Source organism: Saccoglossus kowalevskii, chromosome 7 (assembly GCF_978046115.1).
Source record: "Saccoglossus kowalevskii chromosome 7, keSacKowa6.1, whole genome shotgun sequence".
NCBI classification, from domain to species: domain Eukaryota; kingdom Metazoa; phylum Hemichordata; class Enteropneusta; family Harrimaniidae; genus Saccoglossus; species Saccoglossus kowalevskii.
In genome coordinates, this window is record NC_140647.1 from 6,954,940 (window position 1) to 6,975,899 (window position 20,960).

Here is a 20,960-nt window from a genome sequence, read left to right on the forward strand (position 1 = left end):
TCTGCATCAGAAAGCGTTTCAGGCATGAGGGCGCACTTCATCACGCTTAGCAACCAATCCAATATGGCGACTGTTTTGGTCAGATAAATTTCGTAGCTTTGACGGGATCGTCGCTATTCAAGGGTGTTTCATCTAGATGTGTGAACATTGGCCGAATCGGATTGGAATCGAGTACTGTATTATCAAGTTGAGCAATAGAATGTTATCGGAGTGTCAGCTGAAAGTATATTGAGTAAAATCGCGATCATTAAATACACTCTTTCCTCGGCACGATTTGTTAAAATTTTAACTGTGTCGCCGTGACGAAATATTTCTACATTTGCAGCCAATCATATTCTACCTGTCGCCAATTTGGCATTTATACCAAAGTCTTACTATTGTACGCGCATTCGATGTATTGAAACGTAGGACTGTGACGACGTGTCTTGCCAAGTACGCTTCATAATATCTCAAGATGACGACTGCGACCCAGTTTCAACCGAAAACAACAATCCCAGTTGTGGGACATTTAATAACTGATGAAGACATGGGTATTCAACAGGTATTCATATGGTTATCACGACTTTAGTGTGATTAATTCGATTTTCAATAATCCGTACACAGTACCCCAAGTGTCTCCATGGATATAGAGATCTGTAGCCCTCAAATTGTATTTTTCCCTAGTGGCCATTATGGCAACAACGTTTAAATCATTGATGGTGGCAAACTGGAAAATTTCGTAAGAGAGTACAAATTGTTGGTCGCTAGAATGTATTTATGTTTTATACATAATAAACAACTATGTAAAAAATCATACATCTAAATTTTATTTGCAACATGTGATGCGATGTCTTTTGTACCCCCGACACTGATTCATTAATATAGTTAGGTTTACTTTTATATATGATATGGGACAAATAAAGATGGTTTTACTGCAGATTTCATTATTTCCTTTAGACCTAAATACTCCACAATATGTACTGTGAATGACACATACATGTGTGGTCTGACATTGAAGTTTGTGGAACACTTCATACATGTAGTTGATGGAGGAGCCATGATGTTGCATACGCTCAGTTTTAAAACTATAAATGCAATCTTATTGATGAGATATGACATTTAGTAACAATTTTGGAAGGCATTGGTGTCAAACACACGTTTATTGTGGTTAGAATATATTTGTACAATTAATGGAATGTCTAGGTGAAAATAGATGAATATATACTAAGGCAAATTATAATGGAATACATAAAATTTAATGATTTAATTTAAATTGCCATTGAATATGAGCACACACATTTTTAAAATCCATATTTCAATTTCCCTCTACTGTCTATCCTGTGTTTAGTTTACGTTTTAATTTATTGTATTGTATAAATCAAGGTGAGTGCATAAAATACAAGTTATGTCTTGTTATATATAGTACATGTACAACTATTTCATTTAGTAACCTATATCATCTCTGAAAAAACTTTGAAATGTCTTTTTTATTTGTAATTTGTAACAACAAATCATTGCGTATGCTGTAACTTATGATGACAATAACAGTAACATGTACTAAATATACCTGAGCTAGATTGTTTGGTACAATCCATGAAATATTGTAATATGTTTCGAGGATTTCAGAGTATAAGCTGGACGTATCAATTTCAGATATCACATTTTGTAGTAACAATATTACATGAAAAAGGTGATTCAGAAATACAGTTGTAATTTTTTTTGCAGGGTATCAAGTTATATCCAGTGAACCTTGGAAGAACAGTTAAACTCTTAACAGATCCCCATTCAGTGAGTAGTAAATAATACCATGTGTATAAGTATCCCCTTGAGCTTCAATATATAGACAACCAATTTCAAGGCCAAATCTTTCTAAATATGTTTTCATCAGTTTTATTTTGTGCTTGAGACAAATAATATCGTCTTGGCTTCTGCAACTCTTCACCAGGTGCAAATTTTTAGATTTTTGGTTTGGCTAAAACAAATTATACTAATTGGCTGTCAGTGACCAAAGACATACCATGAATTAATATGTGAACATGCTAAGCTGACATTTCAAAGCACCCACAGAAAAGGATAACATTTTGTTTATGTTATTATAGAATTGTAAATTACTGTAGTTTTTATTTGGAATTTATTTTTGCTGAAGGAATGAATCAATGAATGAAAAAAAAAACTCATACTCATACATCATGTTTCATACAAAGCAGTCATGTCTTTTCAATGAAAATTAATTTTCACTAAAATAATATATTTTACAGTACTTGGATCTGAATTATATCGTGTTCTTGTCTAAGATTATCTATCCAATTCATCAAATGGCCCGTGTACATGTGCAATAACCACTGTGGCCACAACTATTTTAACTATTTTATATTATCCAGTCTACTTTCTCTATTCCAGGCAAGTCTCTATGAGAGACACATTCATTCTATGTGGAAAGTTATAAGGCACTTCAAAAATGGATTTGTATCCTTCATTATATCACTATTATTTTTTATTTTTTTTACAACTAAACATTCAACTACTTTTATTGGTTAAATAATGTTTTCCAATGTACCGGTACATCTTTTCATCAGTGATGCACATTTATTTTGCAAGCCTTATGCATTCTGTCAAAGTTATGATATTTTTTATAAATGATGAATGTGATTGTGCATTAGTGTGTTTTATTCCTTGACATTCACAAATCAGCTTATGAAAGATCTTGTCCAGGTATTTAAAATTTTGAACGTATGTGCAGATAGAGTTGGTGAACATGAAGAATACATTGAACCAATGTGTGAAGTGTTGAAAATATGCAGGTATGTCCAATTCAATCAATTATTCTAATCGTCAGTAGTCCTGGCATCTGTTTCAGCTAACATTAAGAAGTTATCTCATTTCTAATTATAAATTGTATGATTTCTGACAATTATCTTTCCAGTTTGCCGTTTTTGAAAGAAAAGTCATCCGATGAGACAGCTTACTCTCAGATAGCAGTTGAATCTATTTCACAGCTTGGTAAGTCTAATCATAACTAGTATTTTTATGCAACACTTAATTATTGCAATTGTTACATAAGAATGACTAGTCACTTGATAAATTTTTCTATATATACAAGTCTTACTTTGGTTGTCATTTTCATAATTCAAAAACTAATTCATCTATTGGGGGGGGGGTTCAACAACTAATTACGAAGAATAATTTAGCCAAGTTTCAGGCAATTTCATTTCCAATGCATGTAAGCTGCTACCTACCTTTACATATTAGTTGCAGCATAGATCAATATACTACAATATACAATAATTACAACAACTGCAATAATAGAATCTGTAAAATTGGTAATCACCTGCCAGCTGATATAAGTTACTCTTTTTTTCCAGGATACCTGATGAGAGTACCAAGCAATGCTGTCCGCTACCAGATCTGTAAATCTCTTCTCAGTTTTTACAGTGAAAAAGCAGTTGATGAACAAATTGTTGGATTCAAACAGGCTTCTGAGTCATATAACAGAGCTGTTATTGAAAGAAGTGATGTGGCAGAGACTTTAGTCAAGGTAAATATTGTAAATGCTGTGAGTGAGAATTAATATTGAGACAGTGGTAGTCTTTTCATATGATATATATATATATATATATTTGTGGTAATCACCATTAGATCAAATAAGGGGGCTTAGCAACATTTTTAATGCATGGGGAATGCAGATTCATACTACATGTACTAAGTGAATATGATGGCCACATTCAAACTCACTCATGTAATGTGCTTTTATTTAGGAAACAAAAAAAGACACTTTCAAACCTTTCTTTTGCAGGCATTAGCTCTCTTAGAAGATGAAATTGACATTAAATTAGAAGTCCTTGATGCATTACAACATCTGTCAGCTTTCTCTTCTATCAACTGTGATAAGATGCTACAAGCCAATGCAGCAAGTCGAATCTGTAGTCGTATGTTAGACCCTGAAACAACAGGAAGGTAAAAACTTAAAAACTGATTGATTTTAACAATTCATTGCAGTGAATATTTAAATAACAAAACAATGAACAGATGCATGTTATGAACAAGCACTAGCGAATATGTATATGGAGCGTTTCTATGCAACACTGCGTGGTTTAACAGAGGTGAAACCAATCAGCAGATATAAAAATACCAGGAATAGTAAAAATGATTATTTTTTATATTTTTGCTGGTTGGTTTGATTCAATTTTTTTAACTTTTTTATGTAATTGTATATTGTTTTTGTAATTGTGGTATATCATGAATATCTTGTTTACTCTATTGGAGATGCACTTCTAATAGAAAAAAATATTGTTGACTGTCTACTCATAGTATATACTATTCACTTATAAGTATTTATATCATATTTTGTATGAGAATATACATGAAATACTGCAACCAGTACACATATGTTCAGGGTTTCAACAAAATTTGATAAAAAAGATTGTGATTTGCATAGGTCTAGCAATCACAGCGGACTAGTAAATAGAAACAGGTTGTTGTAGTAAAAGCCTCGTCAAGCAAGATTTCACCAGCAACTGAAAATGTACCATTGGTGGTCAATTTGGCAGTTGATCTCATTTGTCAAGTCATGCATAACTATATAAAACTCTTGCCATTGTTGTTTTTAATTACAGGTTACTATTCAGATCTGTGGAAATACTATGGAATTTATTGGAGAATGGTAATAAATCAGAAGTGGCAAAACAGTTGAACAATATAGACTGTATAAGGTTAGAATGATTATTGCTGTAATTGCATTTATTAGGTACACACAACATTCACATTACCAAATGTTGAAAGTATTTTATTATAAACTTGAATAGTAAATATGTTGGTATTTTGCAAACCTTTTTTTGTTAAAGTGGTAATAGCTGTGATTTTGAACATTTTTTGTTTAAATATAACCACATGAAGATGACCAAATCTTACCAAAATACTGTTTTAGACACAATTGCATGGACAAAGTCATCCTACACATGGCTAATGTCACATATTATATGAGTCGTCCCCATTTCATAAAAATCATGTGATGGCGACCACAGAAAATTTTAATGAATTTTTACATGAAACGAAACATAAAATCATTAGGGATAGACCATCAGAGAAAGACCTCTCAGGATGGTGACACATTTGACAATTCTTCCATCTTGTACTGTAATCTCTGAGGTTTGCCTGACAAAAATGGATTTCAATGGATTCACACTCTGGAAAACTGGGCACAACCCTGCAGCCATCTATATTCACTTGCAAGTGTAAACTATGTGAAATGGTTGTATGATATGTTCGAATTATGTGAATTATTCTAAGAATAATGGTATATGTGTAAATTATGTGAAATGGTTGTATATGTTCGAATTATGTGAATTATTCTTAAGAATAATGGTATATGTGTAAAGTATGTGAAATGGTTGTATGATATGTTTGAATTATGTGAATTATTCTAAGAATAATGGTATATGTGTAAACTATGTGAAATGGTTGTATGATATGTTCAAATTATGTGAATTATTCTAAGAATAATGGGATATGTGTAAACTATGTGAACTGGTTGTATGATATGTTTTAATTATGTGAATTATTCTAAGAATAATGGTATATGTGTAAACTATGTGAACTGGTTGTATGATATGTTCGAATTATGTGAATTATTCTAAGAATAATGGTATATGTGTAAACTATGTGAACTGGTTGTATGATATGTTTGAATTATGTGAATTATTCTAAGAATAATGGTATATGTGTAAACTATGTGAAATGGTTGTATGATATGTTTTAATTATGTGAATTATTCTAAGAATAATGGTATATGTGTAAACTATGTGAAATGGTTGTATGATATGTTCGAATTATGTGAATTATTCTAAGAATAATGGTATATGTGTAAACTATGTGAAATGGTTGTATATGTTCGAATTATGTGAATTATTCTAAGAATAATCATTATGGTATATGTGTAAATTATGTGAAATGGTTGTATATGTTCGAATTATGTGAATTATTCTAAGAATAATGGTATATGTGTAAAGTATGTGAAATGGTTGTATATGTTCGAATTATGTTAATTATTCTAAGAATAATGGTATATGTGTAAACTATGTGAAATGGTTGTATGATATGTTTGAATTATGTGAATTATTCTAAGAATAATGGTATATGTGTAAACTATGTGAAATGGTTGTATGATTTGTTTGAATTATGTGAATTATTCTAAGAATAATAGTATATGTGTAAACTATGTGAAATGGTTGTATATGTTTGAATTATGTGAATTATTCTAAGAATAATGGTATATGTGTAAACTATGTGAAATGGTTGTATGATATGTTCGAATTATGTGAATTATTCTAAGAATAATGGTATATGTGTAAACTATGTGAAATGGTTGTATGATATGTTTGAATTATGTGAATTATTCTAAGAATAATGGTATATGTGTAAACTATGTGAAATGGTTGTATGATATGTTCGAATTATGTGAATTATTCTAAGAATAATGGTATATGTGTAAACTATGTGAAATGGTTGTATGATATGTTTGAATTATGTGAATTATTCTAAGAATAATGGTATATGTGTAAACTATGTGAAATGGTTGTATGATATGTTTGAATTATGTGAATTATTCTAAGAATAATGGTATATGTGTAAACTATGTGAACTGGTTGTATGATATGTTCGAATTATGTGAATTATTCTAAGAATAATGGTATATGTGTAAACTATGTGAACTGGTTGTATGATATGTTTGAATTATGTGAATTATTCTAAGAATAATGGTATATGTGTAAACTATGTGAAATGGTTGTATGATATGTTTTAATTATGTGAATTATTCTAAGAATAATGGTATATGTGTAAACTATGTGAACTGGTTGTATGATATGTTTTAATTATGTGAATTATTCTAAGAATAATGGTATACATGTATGTGTAAACTATGTGAAATGGTTGTATGATATGTTTGAATTATGTGAATTATTCTATGGAATATTTGTGAATTATGTGATATGATTGTATGATATGTTTGAATTATGTGAATTATTCTATGGTATATGTGTGAAATATGTGAGATATTTGATGGTCTGAAAATGTGTAAATGTGTAAAGAAATATTTAGAAATTTGCTGGATTGTTTCAAATTACTGGGTAACAGGTGGACAGACACATTGAAAATAATGCCACAATTTGAGACAATCAAATATTTCATATCATAGTCTCAAAACTTTAGGAATATGATCTCAAGAGTGCTACTTTAAAAACAAGAAAATAGAGATTGTAACAAAACATCATACATCCATACTACAATGTCTCTACATTTTTTGTTTGGGATCAATAAAATTCAAAATTATACATGACTTTGTGTAATTGTGTGTAATTTTACTTACATTATGTTTAGAGGCACTTATTAAGGCAGTAAGACTGCCCTGGACAAAACTGTGTTGTCACACTGTATTCCAAATGATTTCATTCTTAAATCTTCACATTTGTTTTATTCACAGTGTTCTGAGAGATGCCTTTGGTCATCAGATTACTCAGGGATACAGTCATTATGACAGACAGCTAAGGTAAACTTTCAACTATATGCTTGCCATAAAAGACTTTATTGCTATTTAAATACTGTTTTGATAAATATAAATTGACATTTGTACCTGTGTTTTTATTCCACTTAGAACATTAAAAGTGCATGTACATGTACATTCTTACAAAACCACTCAAAATCAGTACTGTAGATATTTAATGTAGATACTTGGTAATTGTTGTCCTAAGTAACTAGTGAAAATAGCTAGACGTTTCAGACAATGACTCTTTATCGATAACATAGAAGTAAATGTTGTATTTGTGTATTTACAATTGCACCATACCTTATCATGTATTCATATGAACTGATTTATTAATGACATAAATTCTTCAAAACTTATATTTAAATTTAAAACATTATCTAAGTTAATGTAATATTGTATTTGGTAGGAATGATCTGTTGGTGATTGCAACTATGGTGGCTGTGGAATGTCCCGATGCACCCTTCATTGTAAGTATAAGTAAAAACCCAGTATGTAGGAGATGTAGAAATTATAATTCAATGGAAAACCAAAAATACATCCAGAATGCACATAGCATAGTCAATAGAGATTGCACCTTCAAAGATGCATTATGGATAAAAACATTTTTTAATACTATTATTCAATACCCCCATACTGTAGACCAAATCAGATTATGATTTATGATAAACTAAAAATGTTTTGTTTGCAGGACACACGACGGTATTCATCTGAAGACAAATCAAAACCACTAATATGTATATGCAGCTATTGTTATTATACATACATACATGTACCAAAACAACCAGTGCATATGCATATCAGAGAATTTCATTGCTTCAGATGAATTTCAGATGTGTACTAGAAGTTCATGATACATCATGTATCTATCAACATTTAGTACTACAACAGTACTATAAATTACATGCTCTCATCCATATTGCATCTTTGAAACTAGACAATGACTTATTTTTTTACTTTTGTCATTTTCCACAAACTAGTATTAATTAATAGTAGTATTTATTGTCAGCAGATACCCCGGTACTTGTAGTGTCACGCTTACTAATTATTATAATTCTGTTTTCGGTCTGAATGGTGTCTATGAGTAATGTCTAAGTATGAATATCACTAGTATGTCTTATATATGTAATTGTGTAAAACTGAGATATATTGTACAGACATCATTTTTTTGATTGTTTTTCTCCTGCTTTTTGAACATTTAATGATGGCTGATAGTTTATGTTTCTTTGTGCACTGTTTACTATATTCTAGCATAAGCCAATCTTCTATCATATCTTGGTATGTAACTCTGTCAGCTCTTAACATGTAACATTGTGTTACTGTCATTGCTTGTCTATTGTATTGATTACATGCATTTTTTATTCTATATCCAATTTTTTTTATAAAGACATTTTATGTTGAATCAATGACTTCACAGTCATGTTTTTGAGTGTGTGTGTGTGTGTTAAATTAATGTGGTGTCCCACTGCATTCTATTTATTGTACACCTTGTATACTTAAAACAGTTATTTATTTATATACTTTTATAATTTTGTTCAACTTGATCATTTTTACAGGAGACTGGTTTTGCTAAAAACCTTATTTTGTTCTCAACATTTCAAGAAATAAAGAGTCATAATGCCCTTGTCAAACATCTCAAATTAGGAACGGTAAGTTACTTCCTCATCAAACATCTCAAATTAGGAATGGTAATAAGTTACTTCCTCAAACATATCAAGTTAGGATGGTAAACCAGACTTGTCACTTTCCTAATACAAATTGAATACAAACATCACATGGCATGGTTTTTGCTATTGTATCAAACTTTAGGCTACATCAATTCCACAGTGGCTAAAAAAAATTGTGTGCCATCGAGGAAAGGAATGAAGCAATGCCATTATTAATGGCAGTCTTGGTGAAACAGAATGTGAAAGTTTTTGCTCAGATTCTTTTATTTCTGGCCAAAGCGCTATTCACGTAAATTGTACTCAGGAGAATAAGGTTGTTACATTCCTTGTTGCTAACATTTCACTGAGAGCTTTTTAGTAATGGTTTCCAGTCTTTTCTTCATATTTGCTTCATCCAAAAATACACTGCCAGTACAAAGATGTTAGTTGTTTGGTTGTGGATTTTGTTTATCTTAAACGTACAATTCAAGTAACTCTTTGTGATATGTTGAACAGGAATGCCGAATGTTTCGAAAGTTTTTTATTGCAAACATTTTGGCCATTTGTGTTTCATCTTTGGAGGATTGCACACATTTCATACATGCATTCGACTATTAACAATATCAAAAAAAGATTAAGATTAGTGTATATGTTATATGACATGCATGGGTGTATGCTTATTTTACATGTACTTATCCTGCAAAATACATCATTTCAGTATTGGTCAATTTTTATACAAGACATCAACTGTATTGATTGTATTACAGATCACTCTTTACATAATATACCATGTTAACATCAATACCCATGTATTACTGCTCTACATCAAACAAGTTGAAATAAAATGATATACACCGGTAATCAGTTAAGAGGTACCTTAATGAGCAATAGCTTTCAAACTATTTCCACCAAAAATATAATTTTATGATGTGCTTGGGCATATGCTGCTATCAATGATTATAAGTGAAAAAAAAATACATGGGAAATTAATAAAAATATGTTAGAATATAGCATTCCTTGATAGAGGTACATATAGTCCCTTTACTCAAGGTACATCTTTTGTCATTTCTTGTAATTAACCATCAATATATGTTTTTTAAAGAAATTAAAATTCAAAAAAAGTACAGAATGAATAAATGACTAAATATGAAAACATATTTTATGGATTAATTACACTGAGTTTCAAAGTTTGTACGTTTTGCCACAAATATAGAATATTCTTCAGAGGATTGCAATGGATCACCAGCTGTAATATCTTTTTGTGTTTTGTAATCACACTTAATCTAACCATTCAATGAAGTGACTGACAACATTGCAAACTAGGAAGGCAATTAGCTGAATGACTGACTAGGATGTCATATACCTGTTTATAGCTTTCCAAGTACCATGATTAAAGTATATGGTATATCTACTACCCGTCTATTTGGCTCTCCATGTACCATCATTAAATCTTTCTTTTCATAGTAACTCTGACAGTGTGGACTGGAATGCCTATCAATCTGTCTGGCTTGTTTTATAACATATTTCCAGTGCTAATTGCTAATTACAGAAGTATTTATTATTAAATCTGAAAGATTTATATCTGAACAGACATTGCGACTGAGAATCTTATGAGAATTACTCCCATTCAAAGTCAGAAAGGTGAGGTCTATAATGATAACCGCACCAAAGCAAATGAGAAAAACAAACTAAGAACATATCGGCTAATCAAATCAGATTTAAAACTTGAGCCATATTTAGTCAAGCTAAAAAACTTTGAACTGCGTAGTGTGCTTACCAAATTTCGTCTTAGTGACCATAGTCTCAAAATTGAATTGGGTCGTCATAAAAAAATCCCATTAAACAACAGGGTTTGTGACATGTGTAACAAAGGTCTAATTGAGGATGAAATGCATTTTCTGCTGGAATGCAACAAATATAATGAGTTGCGTGCCAAACTGTTCAATAAAGCTAAGGATATGATCCCAGCATTTGAAAATAAACCTTCAGAGAAAAAATTCATGGAATTGTTACAGAATGAAAACATTATTATACCAGTAGCACAGTTCATAAGTAAAAGCTTTGAAGTCAGGAAGCAGGGTCTTACTTGACATCTTAATGCCTGCTGTCAATTTTGTAATTTTATATTAGATTGTATTTTAGAGATTTTGTATTATTTAGTAATTTAGTGATTGTATTTGTTATTTAGTATATTGTGTTTTTTTTTTTTTTTTTTTATATATTTATTACTCCTTGTACTTTGTGACCATTTTCTTTCCCTCCGGGGATTGTGTAAGAGTCAATAAGTAAATAAATAAATAAATAAATAAATAAATAGTTAAATCGTCAATGCATACACATTATTCATATGCATATCTTATTTATAATCTGATGTCAAATGTTTATTTTGTTGTAGAATCATGAAGACTTTGAGCTGAAAAAGTTACTAATGAATACAATTGTTATGATGAGTAAAGACTCCAATACAATTCCTGTGAGTATATGCATTGTATTATTCAACACTTCTTGTAGCTCAAATTCCATTATCTTCTTCATAAAATTAAAAATTAAGCCCAGAGAAATCTATTCAGGTTCCATCTTGTATATCACTCCCATTTGAAAATGCACAGCTTTTATTAGCTCCGCTGTCGACTTTGTCAAGTGGAGCTTATCATATAAGTGATTGTCCTTCGGCGTCCGGCGTCCGTGTCAATGTTTTACATTTTTCACTTCTTGTTGAAAACTACAAGCCTGAATGCTTTGATACTTAGTGTATATGTACTTTGGGCATACTTCTCTTGGATTTGTTTATTTCATGATGATTGTCATTTTTGCTAAAAAGTGATATTTTTGATTTCTTGTTGAAATCCAATTGCTTAGATATAATACATATAGGTACTACATGTGGACCTCTCTCAGATTTGATCATTTTGTGATGATCTTCAATTATCTAATTTTGATGAATATTTTTGTCATTTTTGGTAAAAAGTGATATTTTTGAATTCTTGTTGAAAAAAGCAAGTCCGATTGCTTTGATACTATACATTTTCTAATGACATCTTCAGTTCTTTAATTGAAATGTGCATTGCTAACAGTGGAGCTATCTCAGCCGACAGGCTGCTTGTTACAGGTTTTTGTGACTTTTTGGTGCAAATTAGCCTCATGGTGAGGATACACATGTATGTTGGGAATGAGTCTACAAGAAATCCAAAATAGCTATTATATGTGTTAAACATTATCAAAACATAACTCAGTTTATGTAATATTGCTTCATCTATTCATCTACAGTTAATATCTGATGGCAGAGTATTGCTGGCACTCTTCTCATTTGTACGCAATAATGAAAACATATCAGGTCCCCAAGACTGGTCACCGGCTCAGTTTGAAGAACTTCAGTTACATGCGATGGCGTCATTAGCGTCACTCTCACCACTATGTGTGGATGATTATATGACTTGTCAAGGTAGTACTAGATTATTGTTGTTACTGGAATGGTGTGTCAGCCAAGGTGAGTTCAACTGATAAAATTTACATAGCTACTTACACATGCTTATTTTGCTGAGTGTGTATTTTATTTCATACACTGGTTGAGACAGAATTACATTTCCTTATACTAGTAATACTAGATTGTGACCATACTTTATAAAGGTTGCTTTACAACATTTTGAACTCCATCTTTACCAGTTTATGACAAGCATACTCTATGTATATGATGTCAAGTATCATTTAACATGCAGCCACATGATTCACATAGTAATTAATTCAAACTTTTCAGGACTATCACTCAAGAAACTCAACAAAACATTCACATGCTATCTTTATGCATGTTATGAATTTTCATAAAATATGTAAGAAAGTAGAAAAAACAGGACAGGAAAACAAAAGAAGCAAGTGTTCATCAGACATGAGACTTGGTCGCATCAAATTTTATTTAATTAAGTAGGCCACATAAGACACATAAGTTTTTTGTGTGATGAAATGCTGAACACATAATTATAGCAAAATCTTTGTAAATGCTTGGTAATGTTTGCTTGATACGTCTCACCTTTATATATGTGGTTTGTATATGGCACATACTACTTCAAAGGCTACAAACAAAATTTACCCCATAGTACAACTTTCATAACTTTATCTCACACATTGCATTATAAAATGTTGGCAGGTAAAGACTCTAAGCTCAGATCTCCCAGTCATTAATATGTACCCTATTTTTCTGATCATATCTTTGAAGATGACTTTGGTGGTCATGGCAATGCTTTTCATGGTAGTGGAGGAAGAGGAAACAAAAGAGCTCAGATGAGATACTGTCTTCATATTATCCGCAGTATGGTATCACTCGGTGATGATGGCATTAATCAGGATATGGTGGACCAGGGAGCTATCAGTCAAACTATTAGTAAGTACTTATGTGAGTACTTCTTTGCATACACTACAACAAATAGTATCAAGTTCTTAGATTTTAAAACAGTTAACATTATATCAAAATATTTATGCTTGGTGTATTTACTAGCGTGGAATCCAGCCATTCTGAGTACACTAAAGCATGGCCTTGTGAATCACTAGGTTATTACATAGTCGACACAGAATTCTGCACTCGTATACAAAGACTGTACATAAAGCCCACCCACAACCCTCTATATAGACCTATTCACTAGTCTATTATTCTTATGATCATATACATTATCTAGTCCACCGTAAAATCTGTATTAGAAGCATCCATTTTTTTTGAACAATTGAGAACCAAAAAATCACAATTTCTCATATGTGTAGATGCTCAAATAAGCCGCATCCCCTCTGTTGCATTGTAGGATTTTAATAGAAACCGTGTTACTTATTTACATTCACAATCATTTGAAATGTAAATCAAGTAGAGAAAACAGATTTAAACCTTCATGCAGCCATTTATTGTTTGGAGTAAATACTTTTATATTGTGGTAATGTCATGAATTATAGTTTTTAGTTATTTTAGTTTTTGTGCCAAAAAAAAGCCATTGGTCATGTACATTATAGATAATGGTAAAAGTTTGCTCAGGGCTTGTTGTAGGCGAATGAGTGCCTTTGGGTTATTTGGGTTTTGTTGTCCAAATATCATCTAAACTCAACAAAAACAGTGAAGTTATGTGGTCACTTTAATTTGTAGACGTATACTGTTGTCAGTCATGTCAAATTTGTGTTATGGCAACCTAGGTATGATTAGTGTTAGAAAACTATAATTGCAGTGTTTCTCTTCTTAATACAGACATACTGAACAATGCTTGCCATTCTCAAGATGAAGATGACTCTATAGATCTAGAAATTCAGTGTGACATGCTGTTCATTGTATCAGCTCTGTGTGAGGGCGACCTGCACAGGAAAGAACTGTTTGGAAATCAAGGAGTAGATGTAGTGTTGCAGTATTTGAAGACCAATCCAAAGAAAATTACCAGTGGTTTGGGTCATCATAAACTAATGTTAGCAACTGTGGACTGCATCTGGTGCTCTGTAGTGGGATGTTACATGAATGAAGATCTCTTCTTGGAAGGAGAAGGGCTGTTTCTCATGTTAGACCTCCTAGAGGTGAGTTTACTAAATGCACATTTAATATACCGTAAGTCCCCTTATGATTCAGTATGTAATATTATTAATATACAGAAAATAATAGTCATAGTCCTTCATAATTATTATTCATAATATAACCAGATATTTCAAACAATGTATCTTTTTTCAATGATACCCTTATGAATACAGTGATACAAAACACACATAATGACGAGAATATTAGTCTAAGCATATTACAAACAGGTCAGATAGTAGTCATCAGAAATGGGCCAAACAGTGGTTCTACTGTACGTCGAGTACATTGTTTTGCTGAACTCCTGTGGTATACCATCTTTATTGGTGTCATTACATTATTATTATTTATTATTATTACATTTTAGTTCTAGGGAGCATAGCATTTCAGATATGTCCATATCAGGGTTGTGTGTTGATAGCTGCTACAAATTTTTATTTTTAAACTTAGAATGGTATTTAATGGAATGGATAAACTGTTTATATCAATTCCAATGATTACCATGGTACCAGTACTTTGTCTGAAACATCTGTGTAACAAGGTCATTGAGTCAGGTCAAATATTAACCCAAAACGCCCAATAATATGCTTAACATGGTATATTTCACCATGCACCAATGTGAATACATGGTAAGGGGTAAGATGACCAAAACATGCATTACACACACCACAGCAAGGTAGATAACAATCATGCAAAAAGGAGAAAGAACATTCAATACTTTTCACATATATATTTGTAAAATACATGTATCACAAAAATACACTAGCCAGGAATAAATTCTATGATTTAATGATATTAATAATAACTGAAAGCCCAGGACTAGTGTAAGTGTAGGAATGTTCTGTACTTGCATGAATTTCCTAACAAGTGTCAAGTCGTGGCATTTGTTGTAAAATTACCTTATCTAGTTAATCCATATATCTATTCTACATGTACATTTTCTTATATATCTAATCATGGTTTGGTATACCCACAGGCTTGTCCCAAGAACATGCACAACTTGATACTGGGGTGTATCCTGGATCTCTGTGAGAATCCTAAATCAATTCACCATGTAATGACATGGCGGGGTGTTGATGACAGGACAGCACCTAGTCTTTTTGTTGAAATATGGAGAAAGGAAGAGGCAGAGATGGGAGTGAGGAGAGGCCCCCTTGGTACCATTGTTGGTAAGTAATGATATATTGACATTTGTACCCTAGCCCAATGCTAACATCATGTTGCTGTGATATGTTGCATGCAATATTCATTTGTACCTAATTATGTAAAAATGGTCAAAACTTTTTGACAGCTGACAATTTTGATGTATTGTTGATAGATCTTTCCATCATGTTATCCCAGTAACAATTCTAGCTCAAGGCAGTGTGATACATTCTCATAATATATAACGATGCCAGAAGCACATTAAAATGTTTAAGTTTTAATTTTTTATTTTCAAAATGTAAGGAATATTTCATGTGTATATTTTTATGGTGTTTCTGAATATAAAATATTAATGAAGTATTGAGGTGATATTATTAATTAGATTATTTCAAGTCTATCACAGTATTGCATCAGATGACAGTTTTACAGGCTCATTGTTGATCCACACATACAAAACTTCCTAATGAAATTTCCAATGTACCCTGGTAGGTAAAACTGAGATTAACGTATTAGAATTTGGCAAAGAAATTACTTTTTTAAAAGTAAAATTAGAAGCGTAGATTTACCATTTTCAGATATGCATGCATTGATCCATTCATGTATTACCACTTATACAGATACCAGTCAACCACTGATGGGCTTGTTACAAGAGAAACAAGGAGTCATTTCTTTGCCTGCCCATTGTCCAAGTCAAGCTATTGTTGATGTTTCTGAAAACATGCGTGCTAAGATTTATGCTTTGTTTTGTAAGATAGGTAAGCTTAACAATTACGGTATTTTCCATAGTTCCATATAATTCACAGAATTCTTCATGTGCATAAAACTGAAAGATATATAACGCAGTATTTTCTTATTCACAGTGAATAACCTCTTTATTATACATTCAACAGCTCATGTAAAGTGTTAAATCTAAAATAAATTCAGATGACTGGATTCAAATGATCCTTGCAGTTAGAATACTGCCTATGCCACCACACACTGCCAATTTGTGGTGAAATGCCACAAGACTTTTTATATGCATATTTTTGCCATTTTTTTTTTATTAGGGGGCTCTTGGGTGGTATTGACAGCTAACTCATTCTACTGCCACTTTGTTTGTGTTTTACTGCAGTGTTCCAAATGAAAATATCATATTAGTGGATAACACAATATTTATTACCCAAATATGTGTTTGTCTCTCTGTATATATATACAGTCAACAATTATAGATATGTTACAGTAACAGTGTATCATACTTTACTGTCAGTGATAAAACAAAACTAATGACTGCCTTGTTGTTTTCCTATCATATTTGTCTGTGTCTTTCAACAGGATTTGGTGACCTTCCTGGTTTGACGACAGAGGATCAAGTCACAGTCACTATCATTGAGAGATACCTTGACTTTAAAATTGGGGAAGTCTGGAGAGAGGTTATTTCAGAGCTGGAACAGGAAAATGTCCGCCCTGTAACCCCTGACCAAGAAGCCTTAGAGACTATCGGTAGAGCATTTGAGGAGGAAGTCCAAGCTGTTGCTGAGATACAAGTAGATTATTTGGAAGGACAACGACAGAAAGATCTAGATGATGAACAGGAGGTATATGCTGAGGTGAGACATGAACTGCATTAGCAAACATCCTTGGATCACATGACCGAACCACTGTGTACTGGAAATTACAGTACCAGTGAAATGAACACCAATATTTGAATGAAAAATAAATTAAGTGATTTTTCCTTACTTTTTCAGATGCGTGAAAACCACAGACAGAAGGAAAAGTCCATCAGAGATTGGCATGACTATGTTGCTAGAGTGTCTAACTATGAAGTTTTGAAGGTAACCTTACACAACTTTAAGTGCATGTCACAAAGTCTGCATGATTGCTGCTGGTCCGTTCTTGACAAAGACCAGAAGAACTTGTATATTAGTTTATCTAATCATCAAAAGACATTATGCTCAGTGATTTATTGTAGGATGATTTCTTGGAAGTCATGCTGAGATAATATGTAATGTAAAGTGTTTTCTTGGTGGTCGATGTCATACAAAATATTGTATTACCTTGGTATGTGTGATGATTTGCATGTACCCTTGAAATTCTTAATAATCACAAATTGAATGAAATGATCACAATCAACTATTTATTTTTGTTATTTATTCAGGATTCAAAGCGAAGAATGGACAGTTCCATTGAAGCTTCTAGAAATCAGACCAGATACAGAGAATTGTAAGTAAATCATTCCATTTGTGAATTGGTACTAAACACTATGTAATCATAAACTTAAACCGAAATCAATTCTGTGTTATGACTAATTGTTATAATTTTTGATGCATTATTTAGAGTGTTCAATATTGTTCAGAAAGCATTATTGTAAGGTCTTTGTTCAAGATTATAGAGTGGTTATCCTTTCTAGTAATCATGTTAGATAGACTGTGTGTTATGACATAGCTGTTTTAACAATTCTTGAAAATAAAGTTATGTGTATGTAAATTCATACATTTTTTTTTTTCTCTTTTCCGTGCCGCAGAGAGCTTTTTCATAGCACAGATCAACCAAATCTTCAAACAACAGTAAGTACTCTTTAAAAACATCTACTGGTTTGTTTATATGCCACAACCATCAAGTGACCATGATTCATCTAATTCGTATCATGGCTGTCACAAATGTGGGTTAAAATAAGTAATTTTGGGTCAAAGAATAGGGTGAAATACATTGGTAATACATTGACCAATTTTATTCCAACTTCACATATAGGTAATGCACAATACATCACATATATTGATAGATACAATTTTACAATCAGAATGTATCAGGAATGCACTGATCATTTTCATTCAGATTCACTTATAGGTACATAGGTACATATATTGATAGACATAATGATTTAAGTCAGGCATGGTACAACAATTACTGGTCATGACACTGGATCACATTGTATTTCTAGCCCTTCTGTTGACTTCGTTGTTGAGAGCTGAGCTGTTCATATTTCCATTTGTCCATCAGCATCAATTTTAAATTTTTGTCTTCTTGAAAACACCAAGTCTCCCTGCTTTGATACTTAGTATATATGTACTTTGGGTGGAGCTCTCTCAGATTTATTTATTTCTTAAAGATATCCCTATTGCTATTTTTACTTCTTCTTGAAAACGGTTAGCCCAGTTGCATTTATATTTTCTATGTAGGCACCTGGGATGAATCTCTGACAGGTCTTCATTTTGTGACAATAAATTTAATTTTCTAATTTTAATGAATATTTTTGTCATTTTTGGGGGAAAAAATGCTATTTTCAAGAGTCTAACTATACAGCAGAGCTGTATATCTGCTGACATACTGCTTGTTTTGATCATTCCAATAAAGTACTACATTTTTACATTTATATTCTGCTACTAATTTTCTCATTTCTTTCTTTCAGACATTCCAAGGTCGCCATGTCACTGTTAATAGCACCCCTCTAGAACTTACCGGGGCTCCAGTTGTAATGCCAGTTGTGGAAAAGGATAAAGGGGTTACAATGAAGGAAAAAACCACCATTATAGTTTGAAACCTTTATTGAAACCAACAGAATTACTTGAATTGTGTAGTTAGAATTACACAATGTGTATATATAGTACTCTAGATAAACCGTCCAAATAATTTTTGTACAAACCTTTCTACTTTTGAATCTTCGTAATTTTGATCATATTACATATTGACACATTATGCATGTCTGCAGATTGTATTATACAGTTATATCGATGACAAAATGTGAAGTCATCTGAATTATATATGTGAGAGATTTCAGTTATCTAAGTTCATAAAATGCTAAACAAAAACTTGAATAGAACATCAAATATTGGTTTTCTTTTTCTTAGTTTGGATCAACAGAAGTGTTGATCATAAAATTACAAAACTTTCTCAGATTACCATATTTACAACTCTGCATCTTATTATATACATGTACATGAATCATCTGTAGAAATGTTGACTGCTTGCCATGAGATAAACTAATCATTCCACTACCACCTAGCATTGTGCTGTGAGTCATAGACTGTCTCTCAACATGTGTACTTAATATAATCCCACCATATTTACTTTTAGGTTAGCATGAGCAATCACTAAGTGTTCATTGCCAGTTTTGTATCAATCAGAGCTTGCACATAAAACCAAATTGGAAGGATTTGCTCAAACCTGTATGCTATTTTAAAATACCGAATATTACAAAGGGTGTGACAACATTCCTATTGTGATCAACCCAAATATTGTGTGGCATCATGATATACTAGCAAACCATGGTTGATTAAACATAAAAAATAATGGAGTGCACTAAAACCATCAAGTACCTTTAATACTGTATGAATATATATTCCGCCCTGTTGTCGTACATATTATTCCATGATTGACATCCAGATATTCCTCCCAGAATGGATGAGAGTTTTTTAAGGAAAATGATATGCCAACTTAAAGGGTATGCTGGTCCCTGTGCAACTCTTGCTACTTCCCCCAAGGGTACATTGGAGGATCCAGGGGGGCATGCCCCCCCCAAACGCATGATGATTCATATCATCTGGATTACGCATAGCTTCTCTGCAATTTTCGCTCCGTAATATTAAGCAAAGCTTGCCCCCCAATACATTTTGCTGGATCCGCCACTGCAAGGGTATTAGCAATTATAAAGTATGTAGTTAATAAGACATGTTTTACATGCACAAGCCAGCTATTATTTAATGACATACAACTTAATCTTAATCAGCTTAATCTATTGATGTATTCGACACACAGACAAAACAATCTTTATGCATATTCAATGATTTATTGTATTCAAATCTGTTTGTTTTTTTCCATACAAATAAAAATTTTTATAATATTTACAAGATTGTATTCTGTAGTTTATAATCAATTACAAGTTGAAAATATAACCTGTCTATGTTACTTTGTAAACTGCTCTTCTCTTTTACTATGTTTGTTCAGAGAACAGTAAAAAATTGTCATCCTTATTGAACTCGCCCTAGATTTGTTTATAAATGCAAAAATACTGTTAGTGGTTGAAACACAAGAACATGTGTTTACTCGACCATTTTATTAGTAGATAAGGTACTGTTGCCATGGATACTTCTGGTGCTTCTGCAATCATTATAGTACAATGTATTTGATATATTTTGAATATTTTGAAAAA

The 20,960-nt window shown here is 31.9% G+C and overlaps 1 protein-coding gene across 1 annotated transcript; it reads left to right on the top strand.

Annotated features, from left to right (window-relative positions):
- Positions 1-66: 66 nt before the first annotated feature.
- LOC100368453 (cilia- and flagella-associated protein 69-like) lies at positions 67-20,658 on the top strand. Its single transcript, XM_085501008.1, has 22 exons — positions 67-541; positions 1,705-1,767; positions 2,380-2,445; positions 2,671-2,780; positions 2,903-2,979; positions 3,342-3,514; positions 3,773-3,933; positions 4,593-4,688; positions 7,457-7,522; positions 7,926-7,986; positions 9,073-9,165; positions 11,558-11,635; positions 12,430-12,649; positions 13,373-13,537; positions 14,381-14,697; positions 15,669-15,861; positions 16,453-16,590; positions 17,147-17,421; positions 17,560-17,646; positions 17,970-18,034; positions 18,336-18,378; positions 19,221-20,658. Exons 1-22 carry the CDS (start codon positions 455-457, stop codon positions 19,347-19,349), a joined length of 2,763 nt encoding a protein of 920 aa, XP_085357134.1. The 5' UTR covers positions 67-454; the 3' UTR covers positions 19,350-20,658.
- The last annotated feature ends 302 nt before the right edge of the window (positions 20,659-20,960 follow it).

Excerpts from the sequence above, each read along its gene's own strand:
- LOC100368453 (XM_085501008.1), top strand. The coding sequence starts at position 455 with ATGACGACTGCGACCCAGTTTCAACCGAAAACAACAATCCCAGTTGTG. Across the intron at positions 13,538-14,380 it reads AGCTATCAGTCAAACTATTA|ACATACTGAACAATGCTTGC; the intron begins GTAAGTACTTAT and ends TTCTTAATACAG. Across the intron at positions 16,591-17,146 it reads TGCTTTGTTTTGTAAGATAG|GATTTGGTGACCTTCCTGGT; the intron begins GTAAGCTTAACA and ends GTCTTTCAACAG.